Here is a 26,090-nt window from a genome sequence, read left to right as displayed (position 1 = left end):
CCACACAGCATTTCCTCCAAGTGCCCACGACCACAAAGGGAGACCTTCCTGTCTTTCCAAGTGCAACCCCGCAGGGTGAGCTCAGCTGAATACTTTCCAGGGGGCAGAGGGGTGATGTGGATGGAAGAGGAGCCCTGAGAATGGATCTGCTGGGACGCCACTGGGTGATGCCAAGGCTGGCGAGGTCAAGGGGCAGAAAGAGCTCTGCCCTGAATCAGCTCTGGGCAAAGGAGAAGGTACAGGAAGCACTGGGGGTGGGGACTCTGAGAGCTGAAAAGTAGAGTTAACGGAGCAGTGTGGAATCAACGAGCTGCACCGGGTGCCACGGGGCGTCGGAAAGCCCTCTGAGAGCCAGAGAGACGGTACGGAGAAAGCGGAGTCGGACTCGAGCCTCCAAGGATGAAGAGAAGCTCTCTGGGCAGAGGGAATGACACGGAAAGGAGAGGAGGCTGAAGGAAGGCGACGTACTTGGGTGAGAGCTGCGTGGATGTGTGGCCACTGGGGGAGGGAGTGTGCACCCAGCCGAGTCCCTCGGGTGTCCGGAACCTGAGGAGTTTCCAGGCGGTCAGATCTTTGTGTCGCCATGATAACCTCGGCCAGCCTAGGAAGCATGTCGAGGGGGAGAAGCCTGGAAGCAGCCTGCGGTGGGGTGGGCTGGGCTCCCCCAGGACACCCTGGGCTGTGCCCTGAGGTCTCTCTCAGCTGAATTCCTGGGCACTTGCCATCACTACCAGTTTTTGGCACCTAAAGTTATTTTCTGGATCGAGAGCTGTCTTCACACTTGCCTCCCAAACCTTCAGCAACGGGCTATGTCTCACTCATTTTTGTCTGATGCCAGGCACCCTACCTCCTCACAAGAATCCTGCATGGGGCAGGTAATCTGTAAATGCTGCTGCTTTTGATCTGGGTGATGCCAATCATGGTCCCAACTGTGCCCGGGCAAGTGCTGGAGAAAGCTGGGAAATGTCTGCCTTGTTTCTTTAAAAAGACACTTAAGCAGAGGGCAGGAGGAAGGCTTGGGGCCCAGGGGCAAGGATGGAGACAGGGGGAGGTGGAGCTCCAGCCCTTCCCTGAAGCCCTGTCCTGGAGCCGGCCCTCAGGGGCGGGCAGTTGGGCTGGTCTGCATCAGGGAGAGATGAGAGCTTTATTAATTATACTTGTCACAAATGGAGTTGGGCCGTGGAGGCCAGGAGACACTTATCTTCCTCACCCTCCCACTCTCCCCTCCTCTCCCTGTCTTCTTCAGTAATGTGAGTAATGTGAGTAATGCCAAGTCTATTATTCTTAGAATTTTAAAGAATGTCAGAGCTAGAAGGGGCTCCGGAGGCAATCTGGCCCACCGCCTCCTTCCACAGTCCAGGAGGTGGAGGCTCAGGGAGGCTCTGAGCTGAGCGCTTTGCCCAAAGTACCTGGTTTGTTTGGGGGCAGGTGGGACCTGGTGCCCAGGTTCCCTGACTCCAGCCCAGGCTCTGACCATCACCTCACATGGCCTCTTATTTATCCCTCCAAGTTAGAGATGGTGGCTGTGGACATAAGGCTCTCTGGGTCCTTGAGACAAATCGGTGAGGGTGTCTTGCACAGGCCACGGCTGGTCCTGGGTTCTGTCATGGAGGCCACAGAGAAGGTGTGAGCGTCACTCGCCAGAAAAATGGGGACACCTCCGCACTCAGGCGAGTGTGGGAAGGGGCAGGGAAGAGAAGAGAGCACAACTTAGGACACAGGGCACAGCCCCGGTGGGAGGAGGGCTTCAAGACGTTTCTGTGGGAAGGGGGAAGGGGAGTGAAGACTCTCTCCATGGAAGCAGAGCGAGATGGGACTAAGGACCGGTGTGAAGAGGAGAGACAAGAGCTGAGCGCGCCTCGGATGCTAATGTAGCTCGTCTGGCACCTGGAGTCCGGATTTAAAGCATTTCTGCCTTCTCTCCTGGAACCCAGTGTTCCCTCCTGCTGGGAGAGCCGGGAGGGGTCCACGTGCGCTCAGCCGCAGCCTGTGGCGTGGTCTGGGGCAGGGGGTGAGGGGCTGCTTGGTGGGACGCATTCCTGCCAGGCCTGCTTCCTGTCAGGATGGGGACTCCTCCAAAGGGAGAGGCTGGAGAAACCCCACATGTGGGTGGGCTGTGGAGGCCTGGGTTCTGGTCCCAGCTCTGTCACAAGCGAACTTCAACTCATTTCCCTCGGATCACAGATTCCCTGTGGGTAAAATGAGAAAACTGAGCTAGAAGTTGGTGCTGAAACTAGGCCTCCTGCAGATAGGAGTGTGTGAATGGCCAAGAAGAAATGATCTCTAAGCCTGGAAGGGGACTTTGCCCTCTCCTGCTGCCCACGGTTCCCTCTGTGCTTACACCGTTTGAGTGTGTGCCCCTTGACAAACGCTCCCACCTCTGATACTCTAAGGACCCCTGGGGCTTGTCCCCCAGGCGAATGAGAAGCAGTGGGGAAGTGAGAGGGAAGCTCCACCCCATGGCCTCACTGTGCGGAGTTTTCCATCTGCCCTCGGTCCCAGCACAGGCTCCTGGGCACTACTGACATTTGGGGCCAGACACTTCTTTGTTGTGGAGCTGTCCTGTGCATTGTAGGATGTTTAGAAGCATCCTAACCTCTACCTACTAGATGCCAGTAGCATCTCCAGACAGTAGATGCCAGTAGCATCTCCAGACAGTGTCCAAATGTCCCCTGGGGGGCAAAAGTGTTCTCTAAGACCCAAAGCCCTAAAAGGACAGATGAATAACTCTCTTTAGAGAATATGGGGAAAGAGGGAAGATATGTCATTCATTTCCCCAAGAGAGAAAGAAAAGAACACGAGGACAGGGGAGGAGATGCAGAGGAAGGGCTAGTGGGACTCCCCTCACCCTTTCCAGTGACTCAAACACTGTTGAAGCCCTTTCTCTCCCTGCCATGGAAGAGCCATAGGGCTGCCCATTTTTCATGTTACGGGTTGAATTGGGTCCTCCCCTCCCCCCAAAAGATATTAAAGACCGAACCCAAGGTACCTGGGAATGTGACCTTATTTGAAACAGGGTCTTTGCAGGTGTAATCCAGTTAAGATGAGGGCATTAGGCTGGGCCCTAATCCCACATGACTGATGTCTTTATCAAAAGGGGAAATTTGGACACAGAAACAGGCATGCACACAGGGAAGTTAATGTGACGACATAAGAACACCGTCTACCAGCCAAGGAACGCCCGAGGCTACCAGAAGCGAAGAGAGAGCCACACAACAGATTCTCCCTCCCAGGCCTCAGAAGGAACCAGCCCTGCTAACACCTTGATCTTGGTCTTCTAGCGCCAGAGCTGTGAGACAAAACATTTCTGTTGTTTAAGCCAACCAGTTTGTGGGACTTTGTTACAGCAGCCCTCCAACCAATGCGCTCAGGAAGAAGGGCCACAGGACCAGGAAGCTGGAGTTACGCAGGGATCTGGCTTGTGGCCCCACCATCTGAAGCAGAGACATGTGCTGATGGGACCCAACTCACCGCACAGAGACAAAAACCAACACTGTGCCTACTGGACAGACAGGTGGAAATGCATCACATCTCTAAAACAAAACGCTTTGGTTGTGCCAATCACTAGAAGTTGTAAAACTACCCTGAAGAATTAACAGCCTCCACATGCTAACTACATCCATCATAAATTCATCTTTAGTTTCTGTTATCATATCAGTGTCTCTGGGGACCCCTGTCTTGTCATCATTTGCCCTTTATAATTTATTCATCTTGTTCTTGCCTGCATCCTTTCTACTTATCATTCATCTTTACAGTTGTACATAAAATTAGATGGCTCCTTCCATGGTGGGGCTGTCAGGAGGGAGATGGGCCTCAGCAGGGAAGTCCCAGTAAAGCTGGTGGCGGTCCCACGAGAGCCTCCAGTGGGTGTCAAGGTAGAGGTGGGGTGGGCAGAAGGAGAGAAAGGGAGAGTGTGAGGGAAGGAGGAGGAGAGGAGAGGGACGGGAGAGGCAAGTGAGAAGGATAAAGAAGAAAGGATGGGAAGTGAGAGGGGAAAAGAGGAAGAGGAAAGTGACCAGAGGGAGAGAAGAGAGGAGGAAACAGGCATAAAGAGAAAAGAGGAGAAGGAAAGGAAGAGAAGGTGGGACTTAAGAAAATGAAAATGGGAGGCAGGGGGAGAAAGGAGAACATCCTGAGACAGCAGTGCTAGAAATCCAACTGAGTTGTTTTTTTTGTTTTTTTTTTTAATTTTTCATTTTAACATATTTCCTGGTAAACTCAAAGAAGGTCACATTGAATTTCCATGGAAATGACGTGTCCCGAGTGGTGGGGACCTTTAGTCGGGAGGTGTGATGGCAGCGATGCTGCTTGTCTACCAGGCTGAACCGAGCGAGGGGTGCGGGTGGGAGACAGCCATGGAGGACTGTGTGCGTTTGCTTTGTATTCTCAGGTTGCCGGAGTGAGGGCACAAAAGCCAATCTTTAACTAGTGAATTGGAACTTTAATGTTTACCAAGCAGATACAGCTCCCACTCTCCCCCTGCCAGCTCTCTCCCCTCCCCGCTTTCAGGCCTCCCGCTAACTGGACCCACCTCTTCCCCCCTCGGCAGCCCTGGTGAGGAGACTTTTCTGCTGCCCCAGGAGCAAAGTGCTGGCCACTGCTGGCCACGTAGCCTGGTTTTCTCTGATTGGAGTCTCTTGGGCTCTTCCTGGAAGACAATTCCCTGAAAAGTCCCAAAGGCAGGGGGAGCTGGGACTAAGCAGCAGGGGCCTATTTTAAGGAACAGGATTCTTCCAATAGGCCTCCCGTGCACACTCAGACAGACCCCAGGGGGCTCTCCAAGTGGACCTCTCCTGCCTAGCTCACGGCTCCTGACCTGTCACGCGTGCCTTGTGTTCTAGGCTAGTTCTTAGACCAGCGCTCTCATCTGACACACCCATCGTCCTCCCAGCTCTCTATTCCCACCTTGCCCATGTCCTGAACACACTTTTTTTTTTTTTTTTTTTTTTTGCGGTACGTGGGCCTCTCACTGCTGTGGCCTCTTCCGTTGCGGAGCACAGGCTCCGGACGCGCAGGCTCAGCGGCCATGGCTCACGGGTCCAGCCGCTCCGCGGCATGTGGGATCTACCCGGACCGGGGCACGAACCCGCGTCCCCTGCATCGGCAGGCGGACTCCCAACCACTGAGCCACCGGGGAAGCCCCTGAACACACTTTTGAGCAACTCCTACACCCCATAGTTATCCAGGTCCCCTCTAAAGCAACTGGTGGCCCTAGAAAGAAGAGGTGGATTTTGGTAGCAGATCAGGTGCTGGTCTTGGCTTGGCCATTATTAATTGTGTCACCTTGAGCAAGTTGCTTAATCTCTCTAATCCCGGGTCTCTTCACGTGTGAGGGATACTCATGACATCTTCCTTATAGGGTGGTTGTGAAGATAAAATGGGGTAACGTGCTTGCATCACGCCTGTCAGATAGTGAGTGCTTAATAAATATTAACTGTTATCACTGAACTGTTTTCTACTCTACCCATTTTATGATAACGTGCTGTCTTGTATCATTGATGTGTGTGTGACTTCTGTCTCCAATTTGATGGACAGCTCCAAGAGGGGGTGGTGAGGCATTTTTCTTATCTCTGTGTCTTCCTGGATGCCTATCACAGTGCCCAGCACAGACTCAGGAAATTCTTGTTGATGAATTGAGAAACCATGTTGACTTAACCCTATAAATGATGGAACAAACATTGGGAATGGAAGAAGGTGGGCTGGAGAGGGCGAGGGGCCAGGAGAGAGAGTGAGATTGAGAGTGTGAGGGGGAGATGGTGAGTTTAGAAAAGCGGAATCACTCTGCCTAGATGCCGGCAGAAGACCCTGCTCGAAGCGACCCTGATGAGGCTTTGTGGTTTAGTGATCTCATTCTACTGAAGGCGTGTCAAATTAAAAAACAATAATCCATCTGTAACACTGGTCCAGGGATGACTCCGTCAGCCATCTGAGAGACTTCGGTTAGGCTGGTTCCGAGGGACACTGACCTCTGACTTGTAAAAACAGCCACTGTGATCTGGTTTCTGAGCTTCCACTTATCCCAAGAGAAATGTCAGCTCCCCTTCCCAGTCCCTAAGTGGGGACACGTGGGAGCAGTGTCTCTAGTTCTGGCTCTGTTGTTTTGTTACTGTTTTTGATGGTGGCAGTGTGTGCACGTATGTGCGCACACATGACAACAATGGGATCGTGTTCCTTGTTGGCAACAGGATGCTGACTCTGTAAGTTGCTGGGAAACAGAGTGGGCTGCCTGCACCGTCTTCTCCCCTCTTTCTCTTGTCAGTGAGAAAGTGGAGGGCTAATTTTAATGGATTGATTTTAATGGATTTTGAAGTCTGGAAAAGTGCCTAAATTGTTGAGGTTACCAGTTTCCAGGTTCTTTTTTTCAATTTTTTTCTTAGACATAGAGTGCGCTCACCAGGGCACCTAGTGTGGTCACCCCAGGAAAGAAGAAGTCTCCCTCTGCCCCCTGACCAAGGAGGCAGCTGTGAGCACTGCCTCAGCTGGTGGGAACACGCATTATACAGCTGGGTGGAGCATTCTGCTTGGGCCACTTCCCAGCATTTGCGTCTCACTTTCTCTGATCTCAAAGGAGAGAACCAACCAACAATAGTAACACCAGTTCTGCTTTCTGGAATCCAGATGACTCCACTTTAAAATCTGGTCATTTTGTTTTTCATTAATCTCCATGTGAGTTTTTTGGGGGACAATGTGCCCTGGGAAGTTGGAGCTGCAATCCTGTCTTTTCTCCCTGTCCCTCCCCCTGTGGGCTGTGCCTGCCCTGAGAATTGTGATGAGGTCTTTGAGGCCATGAGTCTCCCCGTGAGGCCTCTGAAGAAAGGACAGTGTTCCAAGCACCGCAAGGGGACTCTAGGCTATGTTTTAGTTCCATTGTTGGCCTCTCTCCTCACCCCTCCCACCTCCCAACATACATTCATGGTTGGTTTGGTTTTTTTTTGTCCTTTCTCCCAGACTTGCCCAACTTGTCTTTGTGGTTTCAGAAAAATGCCACTGGATCTCCCAGTATGAAGGATTAGCACAGATTATGGGGAACAATGTTAATTATTGGTGGAAGGGGGGCTGGCGCGTCGCTCCAACATGCTCCTGATTTCCCCTGGGCCTTTCTGCCTGGTAATAAGCCTTCTTTAATCTGGCAGGCCCCTTGGTGAAATCAGCACCACGGACAGTGGTATTGATTGCTTCTGAGAAACCATCACAGCTGCTCAACCAAATTACCTTTGATATGTGACCTTTAATGTAATTACTGCAACATCAAAGTATTTCTATAAATTATTAAAGAACTAATACACTCCATCATTTAGCTATTCTATTATATGTAAAATAAACAACCACAAGTTAATGTTAGATCCTGAACAATCCACACTTGCTACTGAAATTCTCCCAAGTCCCCAGTCTCTCCCCCTTCAAAATCCCAAGCCTCCCCCTCCCACCTTCTCTGTCGGTTTCCCCATCTAATTCCAGGCTTTTAGCCATCACAAAACTCCCCAGCAATCTCTCTCAAGCTGATGAAGGACCTCCCATAACAATGTGGTATTTTCTATTCCACTGGGGTGGCTCTAAAATATCTATCACAATCTCCCCCAAAACAAAGTACCACAAACACTTTATTAATCAGCACAAACCTTTCTCAGAAGCCTTTGATTTTCTTACAATATGGCTTTATGCTTCACACATAACATGGGGTGATGTGGAGCGTATTTCTGCCATCTTACAGAGGGCACCCAGAAAGTAATTACTATAATATATGTGCACGTAGCTGCGCCACTGAAAAACCAACTGGGGAATGGCCACCTTGCCAGAGCTGGGTTCCACACAAAAACCTGTGCGGTGCACGATTTCCATACATTTGCATCCGCGGGTGTGTTATTAAGATGACTCAGCCTCGTGCTTCGCAATCACAAATACCAAAATACAATACAAAGGCTATCTTAGTGGAAGGAAGGCCCTCCCCACCCCTAAACGGGTAAAGAAGGATCTCTGATGCAAAGGAAGACTGCTCCCGCCCCAGGTTGCGCTTTCCCTCTGTCTACCTGGTTAACTTTTCCCGCTGTGGGGCAGAAATGGAAACGTGTGTTTACATACGATTTGCTTGGTAAGAATGTAAACATGCATGTGTAAATATTGGTGAGCATATATACAGAACACATGTGCTTCCCTGCAGTGTCCATTGTATAAGCTTCAACACGGTACATTTTAAAATTCTTTAAACTATGCCCACAAACACTCACATCTTTCCATTTATCTTTAGATACTCGGTGAGCTGCATATCTCCCCCTCCTTCCGCATCCCCCGCCCCATCTCTCTGAACCCACAGGAGAGACCGCGCAGACCCTTGACCCGGGGAACACTTCTTATTTTATGGTGATGAACTAGCTTCGATAATAGCCACGGCTGATATCACACCCAGTTAGGGGGGCCATAAATAATTCTCTTCTCCCCCGCACAGAAGCTATAAACCAGGGCTGAGGCACGATAGTTTATCAAAGACGAGGGCTGGCTCCTTAAATAAACCGCGGTGATCTCACTCGCGGCGCCGAGCCCGGGCGGTAGGCACTCCCTCCCTCCCGGCCCGGCCCGGCCCCCACCCCAGGAACGGCGAGGGTCCGACGTCGATCGGTGGGTGTTCGTGCAGCCTTGCGGCAGGCGGCCCGGCGGGCCCAATAGAGGCAGCTCCGGGATCTCAGGGCCCCGGGCACCCCGCGTCCCCACCCCGGGGCTGCCCGAACGGGTAGTGCTCGGAGGAGAAAACCGATCGGCGGCGCCCCGGTGGGTCAGGGGAGGAGCCGCGCCCGAGCTTTGTGGCCACGGCCGAGTTCGTCCCCCGCCCGGATTCCGTCGGGCCTGGACGGCCGAGTGCGCAGGCCGCCAGGCGAGGTCTGAGCTCGGCGCCCACGCGCCCGCTTCCCAGCCCCGCGCCTCGAGGCTTCTGGGGGCCCAAGGGGCGACGCGCGAGTTCCCGAGCGAAGGCCGGCGCCGCGCACCGGGGCCCGCGAGCCCCCCGCCGGCTGCGCCGCGGCTCGGCCTCACGAAGTCGCCCCCTGTCGGCGCGCCCGTCGCTCGCGCCTCGGCGGGCGCCACTTACCCCGGGCAGAGTCTTCTGCTCGTGCAGCGCGCTCTGGGCCTTCAGCGCTGACTCACGCTCGCAGTAGGTGAGGAAAGCGCAGCCTGGGGAGGGAAGCAAGCGCCGAGAAGGGTCAGTGGGGCGCCCTCGGGCCGCCCACGCGCCCTCCCGCCCGCCCTCCGGTCTCCAGCCCCTCCCCGCTCTTGGTCCCTCTCGCCACCTCTCTTTCTCTCCCGTGCGCTCTACTCGAGCTTTCCTGCCTCGCCGTTTTCCCGTGTCTGCTTTTCGTCTCTCTCGTTGCTTTTCTATTTTGCTCCTTCGGTGAAGTCTCCCCACTCTGCATCTTCTCCCCGCCACGCCCCCTCTCCCCGCGGGTCTCTTCCTGTCCGCCTGCCAGGTGCCTGCCTGCCTCCCTCCGATGTTGTTCTGTTTCAGCTCCAGCCCCAATACCTCCCAGAAGGGGCAGCTTCCACCCCTCACCCCAGCACCTCTAGTTACACTCCATCGTGAACTCTTGTTCTGGCCCCTTAGGAGGGATGATGCAGGGACCCTCCCGACCTTTCAAACAAAGGCTCCATCTGTAAGGAGGACCCCAGGCCAGGCTGTCCTAATAAAATGAATGGGGCTGTCCATGTGCCCCCTGCCCCAGTCGGTTGTCACATCTGCAGTGATATCTTCACACCCCTCCTGCAGGGCTTGGAGACTCTTGCTCTGCCTCTAATTCCCTGGGTGACTCCAGCAGTCTCCTGTCCTGCCTCAGTCTCCTCACGTGTTAACCGAGAGGGTTGATCCAGTGGTCTGCAAGGTCCAGTCCAGCTTTCCTCTTGCAGTGCCTCACCGGGGAATCTGGATTTTACAGAACACTGTGTCTTACTCAAGCGGTGACTTTTTAATGCTGGCCCTTCAGGCATGGTGACAAGGCAAAGAGAATACTTGTTGGTGGGAGAGGCTTTTTGGGAGTTCCCTCAAACTGCTCAGTGTCAGGGCCTCTTCCTTTGCCTCCAGATGTGGCTATGTGGCTTGGGTGGCCCTAGGGTCTTAGGGAAAGTCAAAAAGCCAACTTCATCCTGCAGCAGGCTTGCATCTGGAGGGGCATAGTGGCCTCAGACTTCCTAAAGCCACCATGGCCCCAGAGAAGGCACCCTGGGCGCTGGCCACCACCTCTGGCTCACTGTCTTCTTTCTCTCCCTTGTTTCATTCTCTCTCCCATGATCTGATCTCCCAACCATCTGTGTTCACCACTGCCCCCCTTTCTTTGCCCTCCCCCTTTCCAGTCTCCTCACCTGGTATGCCTTCTCTCCCCATTTTCACATCTACCAATCCCATCCATCTTTCAAGAATCTGATCAAGATCCACTTCTTCCCGGCAGACCACCTTGACTGGTCTAGTTCATCTTAAATCAACCTCCCTTCTCGACTGCCCACAGCTGGCCCGGTGGTCATCCTCCTGGCCATTTATCAACTATTTCCTGAGTGCCCTTGAGCCAGTTTCTGTGACAGGTCCAGGAGCCCAGGCCCTCTTCTTATGAGGCTTGTAGGCTTCTGGTGCCAGTCTGGTGCCTTGTCACCAGGCTCGCTCTGGCCTCTTGTTCATTTCCCTGGACATAAGAGTGCTCCCAGCATCCTCTGCAGTTCCTAACTCCTCCATCACCCAATAAAAACTCCCTTCCTCTCCTTCCAATGTAAAACTTGGTCCTGCCTCCCTTCCTCTCCTAGTTTCAGAGAGGAGATGGAAGGGAATGTATGTGTGAGGGAGATGTAGAGACGGGCAGAAGGAAGCAGGGAGAGAAAGCTGGGAGACTGTTCTCAGCTCCCATGGCGCTCTGCCTTCCCTGCCTCCAACTCTGTCCCAGGCTGGGAGGAGCTATGAGTGCCAAGGAGCCTCTGTCCCACTCCATCTCATGCCTCCCCATCCAGACCCCAGATCACCCCTCCTCCCCCCCTCCCCGCTCCTCCATCCTGGTTGTGGCAGACGGTTATTGATGGAGACACTGGGGGACTAAAATGAACAGCAATCAGAGGCCCCCATGACGTCGTCCCTCGTGCTGCTGCCTGCCTCTGCCAGGGCCTCTTTCCTCTTGTCCCCTCACTGGCCTTGTCCTCCGCCCATGCCTGCCTGCAACTGGGAGGCAGCCGCTGTGCAAGCCAGCTCAGGACAAGGTCAGGGCAGGTTTGGAGAGGGAGGAGGAGAAGGGAGGAAGGAGAGAAAATGACCACATTGTTTCCATGGACCAGGATAACAAGGAAAGGACTCCAGAAAGGAAGAAAAAAAAAAGAATCTGTTGCGTTTGTCCAGCTTCCAGGCATTTCTGCCACAGTTTTTTTTGAGAGCGCTCACAGCTGTGTTGTGAACCAGAATCTTTGAGGGACCCCCAGGCCCTGTGTGACTTCCGCTGTCATCTGCACCCCTTGACTTCTTCCATTCCTCCCCTGCTCACTCACCCAACTCATTCCAGCCTCGCTGCCCCGCCAGGCATACTCTGCCCTCGGACCTTGGCTCTGGTGGTTCCCTCTGCTCAGAAGGAGCTCGGCCTGCGGTCTGCACGGCCTGCCCCTTCACTGCCTTGAGGTTCCGCTCACACGTGGCCTCCTCAGAGATGCCTCTCCCGATGGCCTCATTTAACGCAGCACCTCCTCCCACCCCCCACACAGGACGCAGGCCTGCTCTCTGACCCCTCGTCCTGTTTGTGCTTCTCTTTGGCACCCCTCACCCAGACATGTTAATACTATGTGTTTGTTCCTCAATTAGCGTTTCCCCAGGCTCAGATGAGGTCGGGACTTGATTTTGTTCTGTTCCTTAGTTCTTGGTGCCCAGAAAGGGGCAGGAACTCAACACATGTTTGCCAAGAGCATTGAATCCCGAACACTTTGGCTACTTTGGGGGTGCCAGGAGGTGCGGGGACATGGCAGTGGTGCTGGGAGCTGATCAAGGCCCCGAGGACACTCCAGAGTGGGAGGACAGAGGTTGCTGGTGAGAGCTGAGAGGCTGCCCTGGTGGGAGGGCTCTTGTCCCCAAGGCCTCCTTGAGCCCATTTGCTCAGGGCTTGACAGTATGGTTACTGTCACCATCCTGCTCTCTCCCCCATCAGATCATCCCCTGCAAAGGCTGATGCGTGGTTCCAGACAGGAAGCTGCACTCAGCCAGGGGTCGCTAACTGATGCCTCTCTCTGAGTCCCGGTTTCCTCATCTCTAACTCCCTTCAGAGGCTGGCGGGGAGACTTACTAGCCAATGAGCATTAACCACCTCTGCAGAGCTCTCTAATCACAGAGCACGGTGTAAACACAGTCACTCTTGTGGATGGGGGGGTGGGTCAGAGAGGCAGAGTACCTCCTGTCCCTCTACGTCTCCATGAGGAGGGACCAGCCTTACACAGGGGCCAACTGGTGCCCACCCACCTGGCCTCCTCAAACTATCTCTTCAGCCAGCCCAGTGCCATGTCTGACAGTCCACTCTGAGAGAGCTGTCTCACTGTGGCTCTTTTAAAAAGGCGGACACAGGGGCTTCCCTGGTGGCGCAGTGGTTGAGAGTCCGCCTGCTGATGCAGAGGACACGGGTTCGTGCCCCGGTTTGGGAGGATCCCACATGCCGCAGAGTGGCTGGGCCCCTGAGCCATGGCTGCTGAGCCTGCGTGTCTGGAGCCTGTGCTCCACAACGGGAGACGCCACAGCAGTGAGAGGCCCGCGTACCACAATAAAAATAAATAAATAAATAAATAAAATATTTAAAAAAAAAAAAAAAAGGCGGACACAGTACATAGTTATCAACAGCTGACTCTGTGTGCTTGAAGGGACCACATCTGCTCCCTTGCTGGGGGCAGAACCCTGAAGGAGCAGCAGCTTGGCAGGGATGGGGGGCTTCAGGAGGGGAGTCTGTCTTCACAGGTTGCTGCAGAGGGCAGCGGGCCTGGTTGGGGGCCAAGGTGGGCGCCCAGGGTGGCCAGGGGAGAGAGCGCTCGCAAGCCTCGCCCACTGGACACTCACTGAACTAACTGTGACTTCCTGTCCTCATCAGTACTTCTCCTAGGAGTTGAGGAGGGGGCTCTGAGCTGTGAGGGCGGTGCAGGGGGGCCTCAGCTCGGCAGTCACTAAATCTGCCAGGCTCCCTCTCCTGTAAGGAGCTGAGGTGTCCCCAGAGACACGCCCTGTGAGGCCCCTTGGGAACTCTCAGCCTAGTTGGGAAATGGGGTTCTCTCGGGGAGCAGCCACATTCGATCCAAGGCAGCAGAGGTGGGTGGGCAGGGCGAGTGGTACGGGCTCTGCACCTGAAGGCTTGAGAAGGTCTGACAATGGAGCGCCCTTCCCGGGGATGGGGCTGGTGGCACAGACATCTCTCCCTGTCTTCAGGCCCAACACTTCCCTTCCCAAGCCTGACCCTGCCTGTATACTTGTGCTCACAGAGGAGGAGACATGGGTCCACCATAGCTGTTGGGAATAGCAATAAAATGGAAAACCATCTAAAGGTTTCTCAGTGCCAGAATGTTTTTATGTTTAAACTGTGGAATACTCTACAACAATTAAAAAGATGAAATGGTTCTAAATGTCCAACACAGAAAGACGCACTGTCAGATGGGAGAAGCAAGTTGCAAAGTAGCAGGTGCCGTGTATATACAGAGACAGCTCCCCGGCTCCCATATGCACCCAAATTTGTGCCTACACCATAGCACAAGGTCTACAAGGGTCCCATCAAGCTGAAAAGAGGGAGGAAGGGGGGGGTAGGTGATGTCTCCCATGACTTTAACACTTTTTGTTTTGTTTGACACATTTAGACCCAGCATGTATCATGTATCATTTATATAATTAACTCTAAAGAAAAAACAAAAATACTTTGCTAAGAGGGGAAGATGGAGTGAAAATGGGGTGGGTGGAAATGGGTGAGCCAGGCAGGATGCAGGACCCACAGCCCGTTCTGAGGGCATGGACGAAGATCACTGGACATTAGCTTCCTGGCAGGTTCTTCATGAGGGAAATTATCCTGGGTGGGTCCTGCTATGGCCCTGCCTCAAAGCTTCCTCTGAGCTCTGGGAGTTGAAGTAGATTCTCTCCACCCAGCAAGCTGTAAATGGTATTCATTTGGGTCCTGTGGCCCTGAATCCCAGAAGATGCTGTCTGGGGGGGATAGAATCCATGATGGAGCACAGAGGCCCACCCTCCCCCCACACCTGTCTCACCCTCCAGGTCTCCTGAGGCCCAACCGGCTGTGTGGCGCTGATGGCGGGATCTGAGGTGAAAAGGCGCAGAAGTGACTTGAGAACCTCTGGGTGAGGTCCAGCCTCGCCCCTCAGCTCCCGCCTTCCCCGTCCTGTCCCAGTGTCTGGGATGGTTCTCCCAGCACCAGCTCATCACCTGACTCTCCCCGCCTCAGGGTCAGCGCTTTCTAGCACTGACCTGGTGGAATAGAATTGCAGCCTGGCGGAGCAGGGCCGGACTTGGGAGATCATCGGGGTGGGCGTGGGGGCAGGGAAATGTCACAGTTGCAGAAAAGTCACACCACAGTGCTGCATGTAGGATCTTCCCGGACTGGGGCACGAACCCGTGTCCCCTGCATCGGCAGGCGGACTCTCAACCACTGGGCCACCAGGGAAGCCCCTCACTGTTCTTATTTACCCATCCTTCTGTTGATCCTTTTCATGTCTTGTGTCTCTGAATAGACTGTCAGGTCCGTGAAGGGTGGAGACAGAGTCTTCTAAACGGAACTGAAGCTTCATGGAAACGGAAGCTTCTAGCCCAAGGAACTGAAGAGGGTGGGGGGACCACGACTGGGGGTTTGGGGCACTGAAGAGAGATCAGGAAGCACTGGGGGCAGAGAAGGAGAGGGAGGAGGAGAAGGGTAGGGACAGGGGAGGTTAAGCCAGCTGGGGGAGGCAGGCAGAGTGGGCGTTGCCGGCTAGGGCGCAGGTGGGTGGGTGGCAGACACCCTCCTCCAGAAGGGCAGCCTGGGCTGATGGTGCAGGGGGCGCTGCTGATTCCTGAGAAGGTGGGCGGGTGCCCTCTCCCACACGAGGGAAAAAACACAGCGCGGCAGAATTAATTGCACGGAGATGGCAGTAATTTACAAAGCCCCCGTGTGTGGCGATAAAAGGCCCTTGTCATTGTGAAGTGAAGGAAGTACAATTTCCTGCCCAGCTCTGAACAGGGCTGAAGCCTGGGGTGTAATCATCATGGGAAGGAAGGCTTCCGAAGCGCGCCCTCCTCCCACCCCGGCCGGGCCTTGGCTTCCTACTAATTGAATTACAGAATTAGCCAGAGGAAGGTGGCCCTAGAATAGGAAGATCTGGACTTTAATAAAACATCAGATCCTCAGGCCCTGCACTTGACTGGCCTGGAGGAAGTGAGAGGAAGCTGGGTGTGGGAGGGGGTGGGGAACAGGAAGGGAGCAGAAAACCCACCAATCAGCCAGACCTAAGGGTCAAGGAGAGGCTCCCTGTTGGGAGTCATTTTCTTTGCCCTGAATCTCCACCCATCCACCTGCCATGGGGCCTGAAACCCCACCCTCAGAGCATCATTCCTCATCCCAGGGTTTACAAAACGGAGGTGGGCCCCACTGCAGAGAAATTAAGGCAGACTGTGTGTGGGTGGATAGAGGGAGGGGGAGAGGGGATGTCTTCCAGTTTCCCTGGAAAGAGGGTTGCTGGTGTTCCAAAGCTATGTGTGTCCCGCCATCGAGCCTCTGTCCCCGATGGTCTGGGTGGGTGAGGGTTGCCTCCCCAGTGCCTTCTGGGGCAGATGCCCCCTTCCCTCGTGTGGGAGAGACAGCTGCAGAGCAGTTCTTCACATATATGCTCTTCCTCTGGGAATGTCCCCCCACCTCTGGGCCTGCCCCAGGTTTGCACCTCCTCCACACCCACTGCTTGGGTCCTGCTCTTCAGTGAGGCCCTAAGAGCCTACCTCGGCCTTGTGGTCTCACCTTCTGTGGATTCCTATGTGGCTGTACCCTTGACCACTGCTCATGGCTTGCCCCAGGGGTAAGCCTCGTCTCCTCTTCTAATCTCTGAGAGCCTTGAGAATCTGTGAGCTCCTGGTAACAGGCAGAGAAAGAAACCGTGGGGCTGGCCCTGCCACTGTCTCTGCCTCTCTTTCCCTGTGCCCGGCCACGGGGTGACCCTTCTGCCAGAATCTCCCCAGGACCCATCTTGGCCATTCCAGTCCCTCCAGGCCTTTCTACCTGGACTATACTCCCTCCCTCCCCCTTTCTCTGGGGAGTTCTCTGCTGATGTTCTCCTCTCTCCGTAAGAGAAGGACAATGATTGCTCACCCACGGAGCATGACTCTGACTCTTACTTCTCCACCTGCATCGGGGGAATCCAAGCCTCAGAACAGTACCCTTTCCCCTGCTACCTCTTCCATGCCTCCTTCCTTTTGAGCCCACGTGTCCTAGGAGAGACTAAGCATCCCCTCCTCCAGGAAGTCTTCCTTGACTACACCAACCCCAACATCTCTTAAAGCCCTTAGCAATGGTCCCTCTCATTTGGCAGTTAGAAGACACACATCTTTGTCTCCACATCTTTGTCTACCTCTGTCCCCCATGGTCTGGGTGGGCAAGGGTGGCCTTCCCAGTGTCTTCTGGGTGGTGTGTGTTTGCCCACATGGAAATATTCTACTACAGGAGCTGCTAACTCCAGGGTCCCCTCCCCCCACCCCCCATCCCCAGGAACAGACGTCATTGAATGCAGTAGTTGTTAAACTCCACTCTGGCCCTGGCTGGGTGACAGTGAGATGCAAGGCTGGGGAGAGATGGCTGACCTCAGGGGAAGCCGTGTGTGGAGAGGGTCTGGGATGGGATGTCTGCCCTCCGGCTTAGGCCCGCAGAGGTAGAAGGAGCCATCCATCTTCCTCTGAGGAGGCCTGGTGGGTGGGGATGACGGGGCGGCCGGCAGGAGAGGGAGATGGATGGTGCCCTCAGCCAGTGAATCAGGGCTGTTGGCCTGCTCCTTTCTTCAGGGCCCTCCAGTGCTGAAACCCCACCCTCAGCCCACAGCCTGCTTTCAGGCTCAGCACTGCCCTCCTGCGTCAACTCTCTTTACACCAGAAACTCCAGAGGAGTTTGAGCTGCAGGTGAACTCCAACTTCAAGAGTTTCTCAGAGTTAAGCTGGTTGTGTGATGTGGGGAAATGGACCCGGCTCACTGTGACGGTCTCAGCCTTTCTGCCCTTGGTGGCCACAAGATACAGATGGGCGTGGGGCTGGGGGAACACCCCCAGACCTAGACTGGGAAGCCCCAGGGGACGGGACCAGCCCTCTCTTTCTCTTCCTGGGGGCACTGGGCAGGGCCCAGTAAGTTCAGACCCAGGGACCTAATTGGCTCAGACCTCAGAGGATGGACCAGCGGGTGGGCCTTTTGCCAAGGGTCTGTCCCTGATAGTTACCCTTGTTCATACCCTCAGTGCCAGAGAATTTCATGTCTGGTGTCGGCTGCAACATCTTTATGGCACTGTGAAAAAGGACAAAAAGTGGACGTGACATACTGATGGCCTCTCCCCTTTCTCAACAAAGAGTTCTCGGTCTGTGGCTGGGCTGATGGGCCCATGGGGCTCAGGGGTTGGGGACGGGCCCAGGGAAAGTGTCAGCCTTTCTAAGGCCCAACAAGACAAGTACAACCTGCTTCGTGACACGTGCTGGCTTTTGTTCCCACAGCCAAGGGGCTGCCCTTGTGCCCCTGCTCTAGGCTGGCAGCGCCTGCTGGTCCCCAGGACAGCACAAACTGCTCCCTTTCATTCACACATGGAGCTTTCACTTGCCACTGTGCTGTCATGCCCGGGAGCTCATGACGCTTGCACCTTAGAGTAGACAGGGGTGTTACCAGCATCTGACAACCAGGGGGGCCTGTGTGACTTGCTTGGTGGTGAAGCAGAGACCTGGTTTGGGGCTCAGTTCCTGTCATCCCCTCCCAAGGCCCTGGGCAGTGTGTCAGGAAGTGTGAGTGGGGACCTTGGGGGCCCTGATGGGAGATATCCTCCCTCCACACCCCCACCCCATGGCTGGGATTTGGGGTGAGGGGCTCAGGGATGACCTCATTCTCTTCCTCCAAGGACCCAGGTGGAGAGCTGAGGTCTCTGGGGCCTCCCTGGACCCTATGCACCTGACCTCCCTCTACCCCCAGTGGCGTCTCCAGTGTGAAAGTCAGATCTCGGGCTCCTCCACAGAGGGCTCTATCTGAGCACCAAGGCTGGATTTGAAATGCATGTGGGGTATTCGTTCCTCATACAAATACCAAGATAAACGCTAGAGCCAAGAAACCGAACTGTGTCTCCTTCTAACGAACCTGGCCTGGGAGTTCAGATCTTCCTGTTTTGAATTTTCTCAGATCAGGGAGCACCTGCTGAGAAGCTGGGCGTGACTCCCTGGGAAGGGACGACTGCTCACCGGGCACCACGTGAGAGAGGCTCTGGGGTCTCATTGGTGTGACCCCACCAATGGCTAAACTGCGGGAGATGGGCAACAGGCAGAACCTCTGAGAAAGCAAGGCCCATATAACTGATCTGAGAAGCAAAGCACCTCCCTGGTCTCTGCCTCTGTCCTCTGCCCTCCCATCTCCACTCCTGCCTGCCCGCGATCGCCTCTCTCTCCTTGCCTGTTTGGCCGGAAATGCAGAGCCTCGCTGGCTTACTTCTGCCACGCTGCTGGCCTCGGACTGATTCCTCAGTGTGCAGGAAGGACACGGTGCGGGATCTGAACCCCCAGTGACCCCGGCATTTGCTGGACGTGTGCAGGTCTTGTGCCCACAGAGGGAGCTCAGTGAATGCTTTGTGAGTTGCATAGAATTCCCCTTGTTGGAGCTTTACATGGACAGCTCCAAATTGGCCGGGAGGGGGTGTCATTTTCCCCAGTAGCATCCCCTTCCCCATGCAGAGGGATGTGTGGAGAAATCCCTCCTTGGTATGACCCTGGAACCTCGGGACCCCAGCCTGGAACTGTCCCCAGCACACCCACAGAGACAGCTCTCTACCCCCATGATGTGCTGTGTGGTGGGGCAGTCAGTCTCTCTGACTCCTTTCTCCCATGGAAGGAGAGGTAAGCAGACTCACAAGGCAGGGGGCTGACGAGTCCCTTTGTCCCTTCGTCTGTCACCCTGAACCACGCTCCCCCACAATGTGAGTCCCTGTCACCCCTGGGCCTTTGTTCCTGCTCTTCTCCCCACCGGCACGCCTTCCCCGCACCTGGGTCCTCTACCAGATTCCCCCACCATCGGAACCCTCCCCAGCTTCCCAGCCTATGCTGACTCTCCTCCCAATGAGCCCTTCCACATCCAAGAGCCCGACACATAAAAACAAGTGCTTAGTTGAACAGTTTTCTGCTGTTCTCATCTGTGGGAACTCTGTCTCCTCAACTAGACTGCAGCTCCTGGGGCTGTGCCTCTCCTCCCGTATCCCCGACCAAGCCCCGGGATGGGGGCTTCAAAGGATCAGTTGAACTGCTCAAAATTAGGAGGGGAGGGTGCGCCACCCCTCTTTGATTGCAAGTGGCCACTCAGGACCCTCCAGGTGAGGTGAGTTAATCTCACCTCTCTTCTCCGGCTCCTTCCTAACAGGCCCTAATTCACTTATAGAACAACAACAACAAAAAAACCAGAAGCACACTGATCAAGAAATTCCGACCTCAGCATCCAAGACAGACTATTTTGAAAAGCCCAATAGCCAGGAGTCCTATATTACAGGATCCATGTTTGGAAAATGTGATTTTCTTTTTAAAAGCAGAAAAACAATCTCACTCAGTCCAGGCAGGCCATGGTCCAGCTCTAGGTGGAGGATGCCTTTCTCTCATGATCTCGGCCACTTAAGCCACTCTTCTGGCCAGGCTTTGCGCTTCACCCAACGTCAGTAAGATAGGTTCAATCACAGGCATTTAGCAATATTTAACCTGAGGACTGCGGCAAGGGAGTAGTCAGCAAATGTGATTGGGATGCTGGCTTCAGTGAGTCAATCCCTCAAGCCCGCGAGCCTAGCAGAGATATTGTTCACAGTTTAGGAGGGGTGGGCAGGCTCTGGCTTTTGCTTTAGAGTCAGCTGTCCCTGATCCTGGGAAGAGGCAGAGCCATGCACCGTCACCCTTCCTTCATTGCTGACCTACAGGTAGTGCCCAAGGTGATGAAAGGCAGTTGGCAAATGGGGAGGATGACATATGGTGGGGTGGGTGGGACAGAGCCTGGCATTCAGTTCTGTGTCTTCTTTTCCCAGAGACCCACTCACATGTCCACAGAACCCACCAAGAAAGAAGACTGAACTAACTAATCAGTTGACTGGTACTCAAGACTCAACAAACCATGTGACTGGGATCAGGGTACTGTCATCTGTGGGTGGAGTGAAAGATGGCTCACTCATTCATTCATTCTACAACCATTTATTGATAGTCTACCATTTGCCAAAGGATGAAAGACATACCCCCTGCTTTAAAGAAGACGCTGGCTAAACACACTTGCAAGGCCAGGTGATATACCTGCAACAGGCATACCCACTAAGCTGAGGTTTGTGTGGGGCTCACCAGTGGCACAAATGATAACAGCAAACACTTAGGGATTTGGGGTTATATGTTGGGCATTGTTCTGAGTGTTTTACATGTATTGTCTCATTTAATACAATAACTCTATAAAATAGTACCATTATCCCCCTTTTACAGGTAAGGAAACTGAGTCACACAAAGATGAAAGACTTGCCCAAGGTCTATGGCCAGGCCCATGGTGGAGCTGGGCTGTGAGCTGGGGCAGGCTGCCTGCAGGGCCTGTGGCCTGAATCATGGGCTCTGCCCCTCGTGGAGGAGGATACTCAGCTCCGCCCTGGGGAGAATCAGTGCAAGGCTGCCTGAGTCTTGAACCCAGCATGGCCTCTAGGGAAGGATGTGCTGGGAAAAGGGGAAGAGGTGTGGGTAGCAGGGTGAGTTTGGGGCCTCCCAAGTGGTTTAGAAGGCTGGAGCCCCTGAGAGTGCCAGCCCCTTCAAAGCTCCTCCAGACACCTTCCCTAGCACCTTTCCTTGGCTTCCCCCCTTGTCTGTTCTTCCTTTCCTCTTCTTCTCTTTACTTCCTCCCTTCCTTTCTTCCCTTGTTCCTCGCTTTCTTTCCTTTCTCCCCCCACCCCCGCCACTTCCAACATCCTCTCTCCCTTCCTCCTTCCTTCCTTTCTTTTTTGGCCTCATCGCTGGGACCCCGTATTCTCTCCTGTCCATCTATTTAATTCCCATCCTGACGACTCCAGAATATACCATTTTTTTCCATCTCCAAATAACTGTGACATCTGACCCCCTGGTTTCTGTCGTCAGCCAGCTAGTGCCTCTGGGAAAACCATGTAACCCCTGTGTCCTGATTGTTTCCATCAGCAGGATGTCTGGAGTCCGGGGAGAGGGCTGCGACCTCGGAGGGAGGTGGATCTGGTTCCGACAGTAGCCTCTGTCTTGTGCTAGAAGTTGGCGTAGCCCCCTGGGCCTCAGGCTCCTTACCTGGGAAATGGGGATAAGGACACTTATCTGCTGGAGTAGTGGGTGTCCAGCAGAGCGCCTAGCGTATAATTAATGGAGGGGATTACTATTGCTACCATTTTCAGTAGCAGCAGTTGTGATGTGATGCTAAAGATTCCCTACAGTGTGAAAAATAGCTTTGGCATTTATGCTGTCTGGTGATGTCTGCTTTCCTTGCATGGGACCTGCACATCCTCCCTGCCACACACACTCACACAGACGTGGACCCCGGGTGTGCTTCCTGCCCCGGCACGGGCCAGCACGCTGGGGGCAGAGTGACAGATGGCTGGCATTGAAAGTCTGGGATGTGTGTTTTGTTTACCTCGTGTATCTAATATGCTAATGACAGGAGGCAGTAATGAGCTGGCAGGGACCTGGGTGACAAAAAGCTGGCTTCATGCTTCCCCAAAGAGGCACCTCAGTGTCAATTGTTTCTTTTGTGAGAGGGATTGTTAAGACCTGGGAATGTGGGCTGGGAGGGTTGGGGAGAGGAAGGCTGGGGGTGTCTCACTCAGGAGCAGTGCAGGACCTGGCAGTGTTGTGAGGGGAGAGCAGGGGAGGGGTGGGCAACCCCTGAGGGTGGGCATGGGGAGGGGATGGCTGTGGACTGGGCACTCTCACCCGTGTTCCTCACTGACTTCTCTCCAGGACCCTGTGAGCTCCCTGATGGCAGGGCTGACCCGTCCACCATGGACCCTGGCAAGCCCTGCTCCTGGCACAGGGCCTGGCATGGTGACAGGCAGCCCAGGGTGAGGGATGCACACTGGTTTGGCATTAGGATGCCAACTGAAGGCAATCTCTTGATCGGTAAACCACAGCCTGCAGCAAGTCACCAGATCTCTCTGGACCTCAGTTTCCTTTTTGTGAAATGGGTTTGATATCCCATGAGTCTGTGTCCCCAGCATCAGCACAGTCCCGGCACAAAGTGGGTCCTAGCGCATATGAATTCATCAGTGAGTGAATGGGGGGGTGGTGAGGGAGCAGGGGGTGTACATTGTTCTTCTACTGAGGAAGAATGGGACGCGTCTGTGGGTCAAGGTGAGGCACTCATCCCCAGAGCACACAGTTGGTCAGTGAGAGAAACAGCTCAGGTCCACTGCCTGGCCTCTTGGAGGGCAAGCCTCTGAGAGCGCTGTGGAGCCCAGTGCAGCCCTGAGGAGGGGTGAGCAGGCCGGTGTTTGGGGGCCGATGTGGAAAGCCCCAGACAAAGCGTGCAGGGAGCAGACCGTCAGCAGATGGAAGAGTGTCTCCAAGGCTTTGCATCAAGTGGAAGGGAACAGGTAGAACAGGCTCACGGGCGTGGGTGGGGGCCGAGTCCACGCAGCAGCCCACCGCCGCCTGGGAGAGTGGGGGCAGCTGGAGTGGGCTGAGAAGGGGGTTTTGTGGGGACCCAGGGCTGGGGGGAGCCAACCTGAGGCCCGACCTTATCACCTCCGTGATGGGTCTGACTCCGTAGCTGCCCATTTCTCAGTCTTTGCATCCTCAGGTTTTACCCTTTCTCTGGGCTTCCTAGACATTTTCTTTAGACCTTTGCTTTGTCTTGGCTAAGCCAGTTGTACCCTGTGGCCAGGAAGGCCAGGTTGATGAGCTGAGGCTGAGAAGGAGAAGCCAGGCATTGGGGTGGTTAAAGGAACTGCTGCTGGGCCTCCTTCTGGGCAGCTGTGGCCCTCATCTGCGACTGAGCAGGGGCCCCTGCCTTGGCTTTACACACCCTGTGGAGTGCAGGGCTGACCTCCCCAGTGGTACCAGAAGTGTGGCCCAGAGGCCAGGCTAAGTGAGAGCAGAGGGTCCAGGACTTGGCGGAACAGAGGCAGGAATGGCAGGAATGCAGAGGGAGACCCTGGGTGCAAAGGCCACACAGCACGGAAGTGTGAAAAGATCCGGTGGGAGCTGCAACTTGCATCAGGGGCCAGATGAGGGTCCTGGTCTCCTGGGGACCCCGGCTTCCTTGTCTGTAAAATCCCGGCTGGAGCAACAAACTTCCCAGGAATGAAGAAGGCAGACTCGGAGTTCTGGATTTTAACCCGGCTTCTTCTACCTGTTCCTCCCTCAACCTGAAGGCCCAGGTGGACAAGGTAGAGCCCCCAGTTCCTGGCAGGCCTCTGGGACCTGCTGCCCTCAGTTTTTCCCTAAGTGTCCAAGGGCATCTGCTCTTTTCCCGGACTGGCCTGGGGACAGAGGGAAGGAAAGGAGAGGAAGATGTGCTGCCGGACCTCAGCGACAGCCAGCTTGGGACACGGAGGAAGCCGAGAAAGGTGGCATGCCACCCAGTGACCCAGCTTCTGAATGCAGAGGCCTGGGGAAGCCAGCAACAGCATGGGCGAGCAGGGGACCATCGTGGAGGCAGGCATGCCCCCCGGGGGGGCGGAGCTTGACAGAGGGTTGAGGAAGGAGGGGGGGATGTCATTCTTAGTGGCTGGAGTGAGTGTGCTCTGTGTGGGGACCCACGGGGCAGGGGGCATTTGCAGTGAGATGGTACCCCAGTGTTGGCCAGCATGGGCTAGCCCAGCTTTGCTCTCTCCTCCCTTCCCCTCTCCAGGTGTCTGTGCCGGCCAAGCTGGGGTGGAGGGGGTCCAAGCTGGGGTGGTGGGGTAGGAAGGTGGGAGATGCACAGGGCTCAGCGGGCGGGCGGCAGTAGCCATCAAGTTTCTACATCCCCCGCGGTTTCAGCAGCACAGGCCGCCTCTGCCTCCCAGGACCAGTTCCCCCTTGAACTGCGAGCCACAGCGCTGCCTGTTTTCGTCTGCGGGTCTATATATAGCGATGGAGATGCACACTCTGGAATTGGATTTGATGTAGCCCTCTGGACTCACGCTAACTTTTGGGGAGTAGTTTTCTTGGGAGCCTGCCAGTCCAATTCCTCCCTCATGAACACTAATTACTGCACAGACCTTCTCCATGAAATCGGTGCTGAAGCCATTTCCATCCAGGCGGCTCTCCAAGACGAAATTTTTCTACTGGGAGCCGACAGCCGCAAATAAACCTACCATCTACTTAGCAACGGAGAGCAAGAAAGAGCGGGTGGGAGACGGGGAGGGAGGGGGACGCACAGAGAGTGGGAGGGAGGGAGGGAGGGCTCGGAGGAGAGGGCTCGGCTTCTTTTCTTCCTTCTGTTCTTTATTTTTCAGAAAGGGTGTAATCAGTGCTCTTGGGAAAGGTGGTACAGGGAGTCTCGGAAGACAGTGCGGTGGCCCAGGCCACCTACAGGGCCAGTACCTGCACTTGGCCGCTCAAGCCTGGCCAGGGCCCTCACTGGACTGCTGGGCACTGCAGTGAGAGAACCCCCCCACCCCGGCCCTAGCCTCTCCAGGGTTTATTCACTCCTTCCCCACCCTAGCGTCCCTCATACTCCCACAGCTCTGGCCCTTGCCTCGCTCCCTTGGCCTCGCCTCGCAGAGGACAGCTTCCTTCCACATCTTGGCCTGATGAGTTCCCACTCATCAGCTAGGGCCTGGGTACCATCCCACCTCTACCAGGCCGTGCCTCCCTGACCCTGTTAGGTAGCACCAATACCTCCATTCTGAACTCCAGAGGCTTGTGCCAGGCACCCAGCAATGGGATCTATTCTTCTCTCTGCCCCCCTGAAGTCTGCACACCGGCCGCCAAGGAAGGGGTGGGTACCAGAGTTGAGGGGGGAGGCCCACAAAGCCAGGTCCTGCCCGGTGCATCACCACACCCCTGAGACGCAGATGCCTTCTCTTCAATTTCACCTAAGACAAGCCTGAGCTCAGAGAGGTCAGGGAGGATGTTCATGGTCACTTATCACCTAGGAAGAGGCAGGGCTGGGATCTTATGACCACTGGCCATTTGCCAGGTCCCCGCACTCCAGTCAATAAAGCCAGAGAGGCCCTCAGAGCCTGCTGGGGGTCATGACACTCTGTACCAACCTGGCCCCGTCAGCAGAAGTGCTGCTCCTTGCCTTGGTAGAGCTCCCTCTGCGTCCTGTGCCCAGGGACACACGACGCCAGGACCCCAGCCCACAAGTCACCTTTCCCAGATCCCTTAACTTCCGTTTTCTGAGATGCAGAGCCCAGAATAGGGCACTCCCCAAAAGTCACTTATGCCACCAAGACTTGGTGAGTCCCTTCACCTCTCTGGGTCTCAGTTTCTCCATCCATCAAATGGGCACTTTGATTCCTGCCCTAGCTCCCTTACCTAGGTGGGTGGTGTGGGCATCGCTGGAGATGACAGTAGTGCTACTAGGTTGCTGGTCGTCTCCCTCAAGGCCCCTGTTCCATGCGCCCGGCTTCATGCTCACCCTGGACTCTCCTGTCCCTGCCCGCCCATCCAGGGTGGATGAGTGAGGTCAGAGCTCAGCCCGCTTCTCCAGCGGAAGCCACGATAGAGAACTCCCACTGGGGGGTGGGGAGGGGAGAGGAGCCCCTGGAAGAGCTCTCTCTTAAAAGAGCCCTGGGCTGGAAATCATGAAAGTGGGTTGATGCCCGGGGCCTTATTTGTAAGGAGGGCAGCGGAGCTGGATGAGGTGATCTGTGCAGCCCTTCCCTGGCAGGTGTCGAGAGGTGGTGAAGCATGCGGCTCGCACACCACGCGGCTCTACCACCTTAGCTGTGTGGTGTGGGGCAAGTTTCCT

General features: G+C 55.1%; 1 protein-coding gene across 26 annotated transcripts in view; it reads right to left on the bottom strand.

Moving 5' to 3' along the window:
• Nucleotides 1-26,090, bottom strand: part of CELF4 (CUGBP Elav-like family member 4) — a gene marked incomplete at its 5' end in the record, with an annotated part of 298,894 nt that overhangs the window by 214,920 nt on the left and 57,884 nt on the right. For all 26 annotated transcript variants that reach the window (XM_082852748.1, XM_082852742.1, XM_082852749.1 and 23 more), the window contains one exon: nucleotides 9,080-9,162. In XM_082852748.1, coding sequence (XP_082708874.1) covers nucleotides 9,080-9,162 — 83 coding nt within the window. The remainder of the gene's footprint in view (nucleotides 1-9,079; nucleotides 9,163-26,090) is intronic.

Source organism: Leucopleurus acutus (assembly GCF_964270905.1).
Source record: "Leucopleurus acutus genome assembly, chromosome: 13".
NCBI lineage: Eukaryota > Metazoa > Chordata > Mammalia > Artiodactyla > Delphinidae > Leucopleurus > Leucopleurus acutus.
Note: the sequence above shows the minus strand (reverse complement) of the source record. Positions and strands in the feature narration are given on the sequence as shown.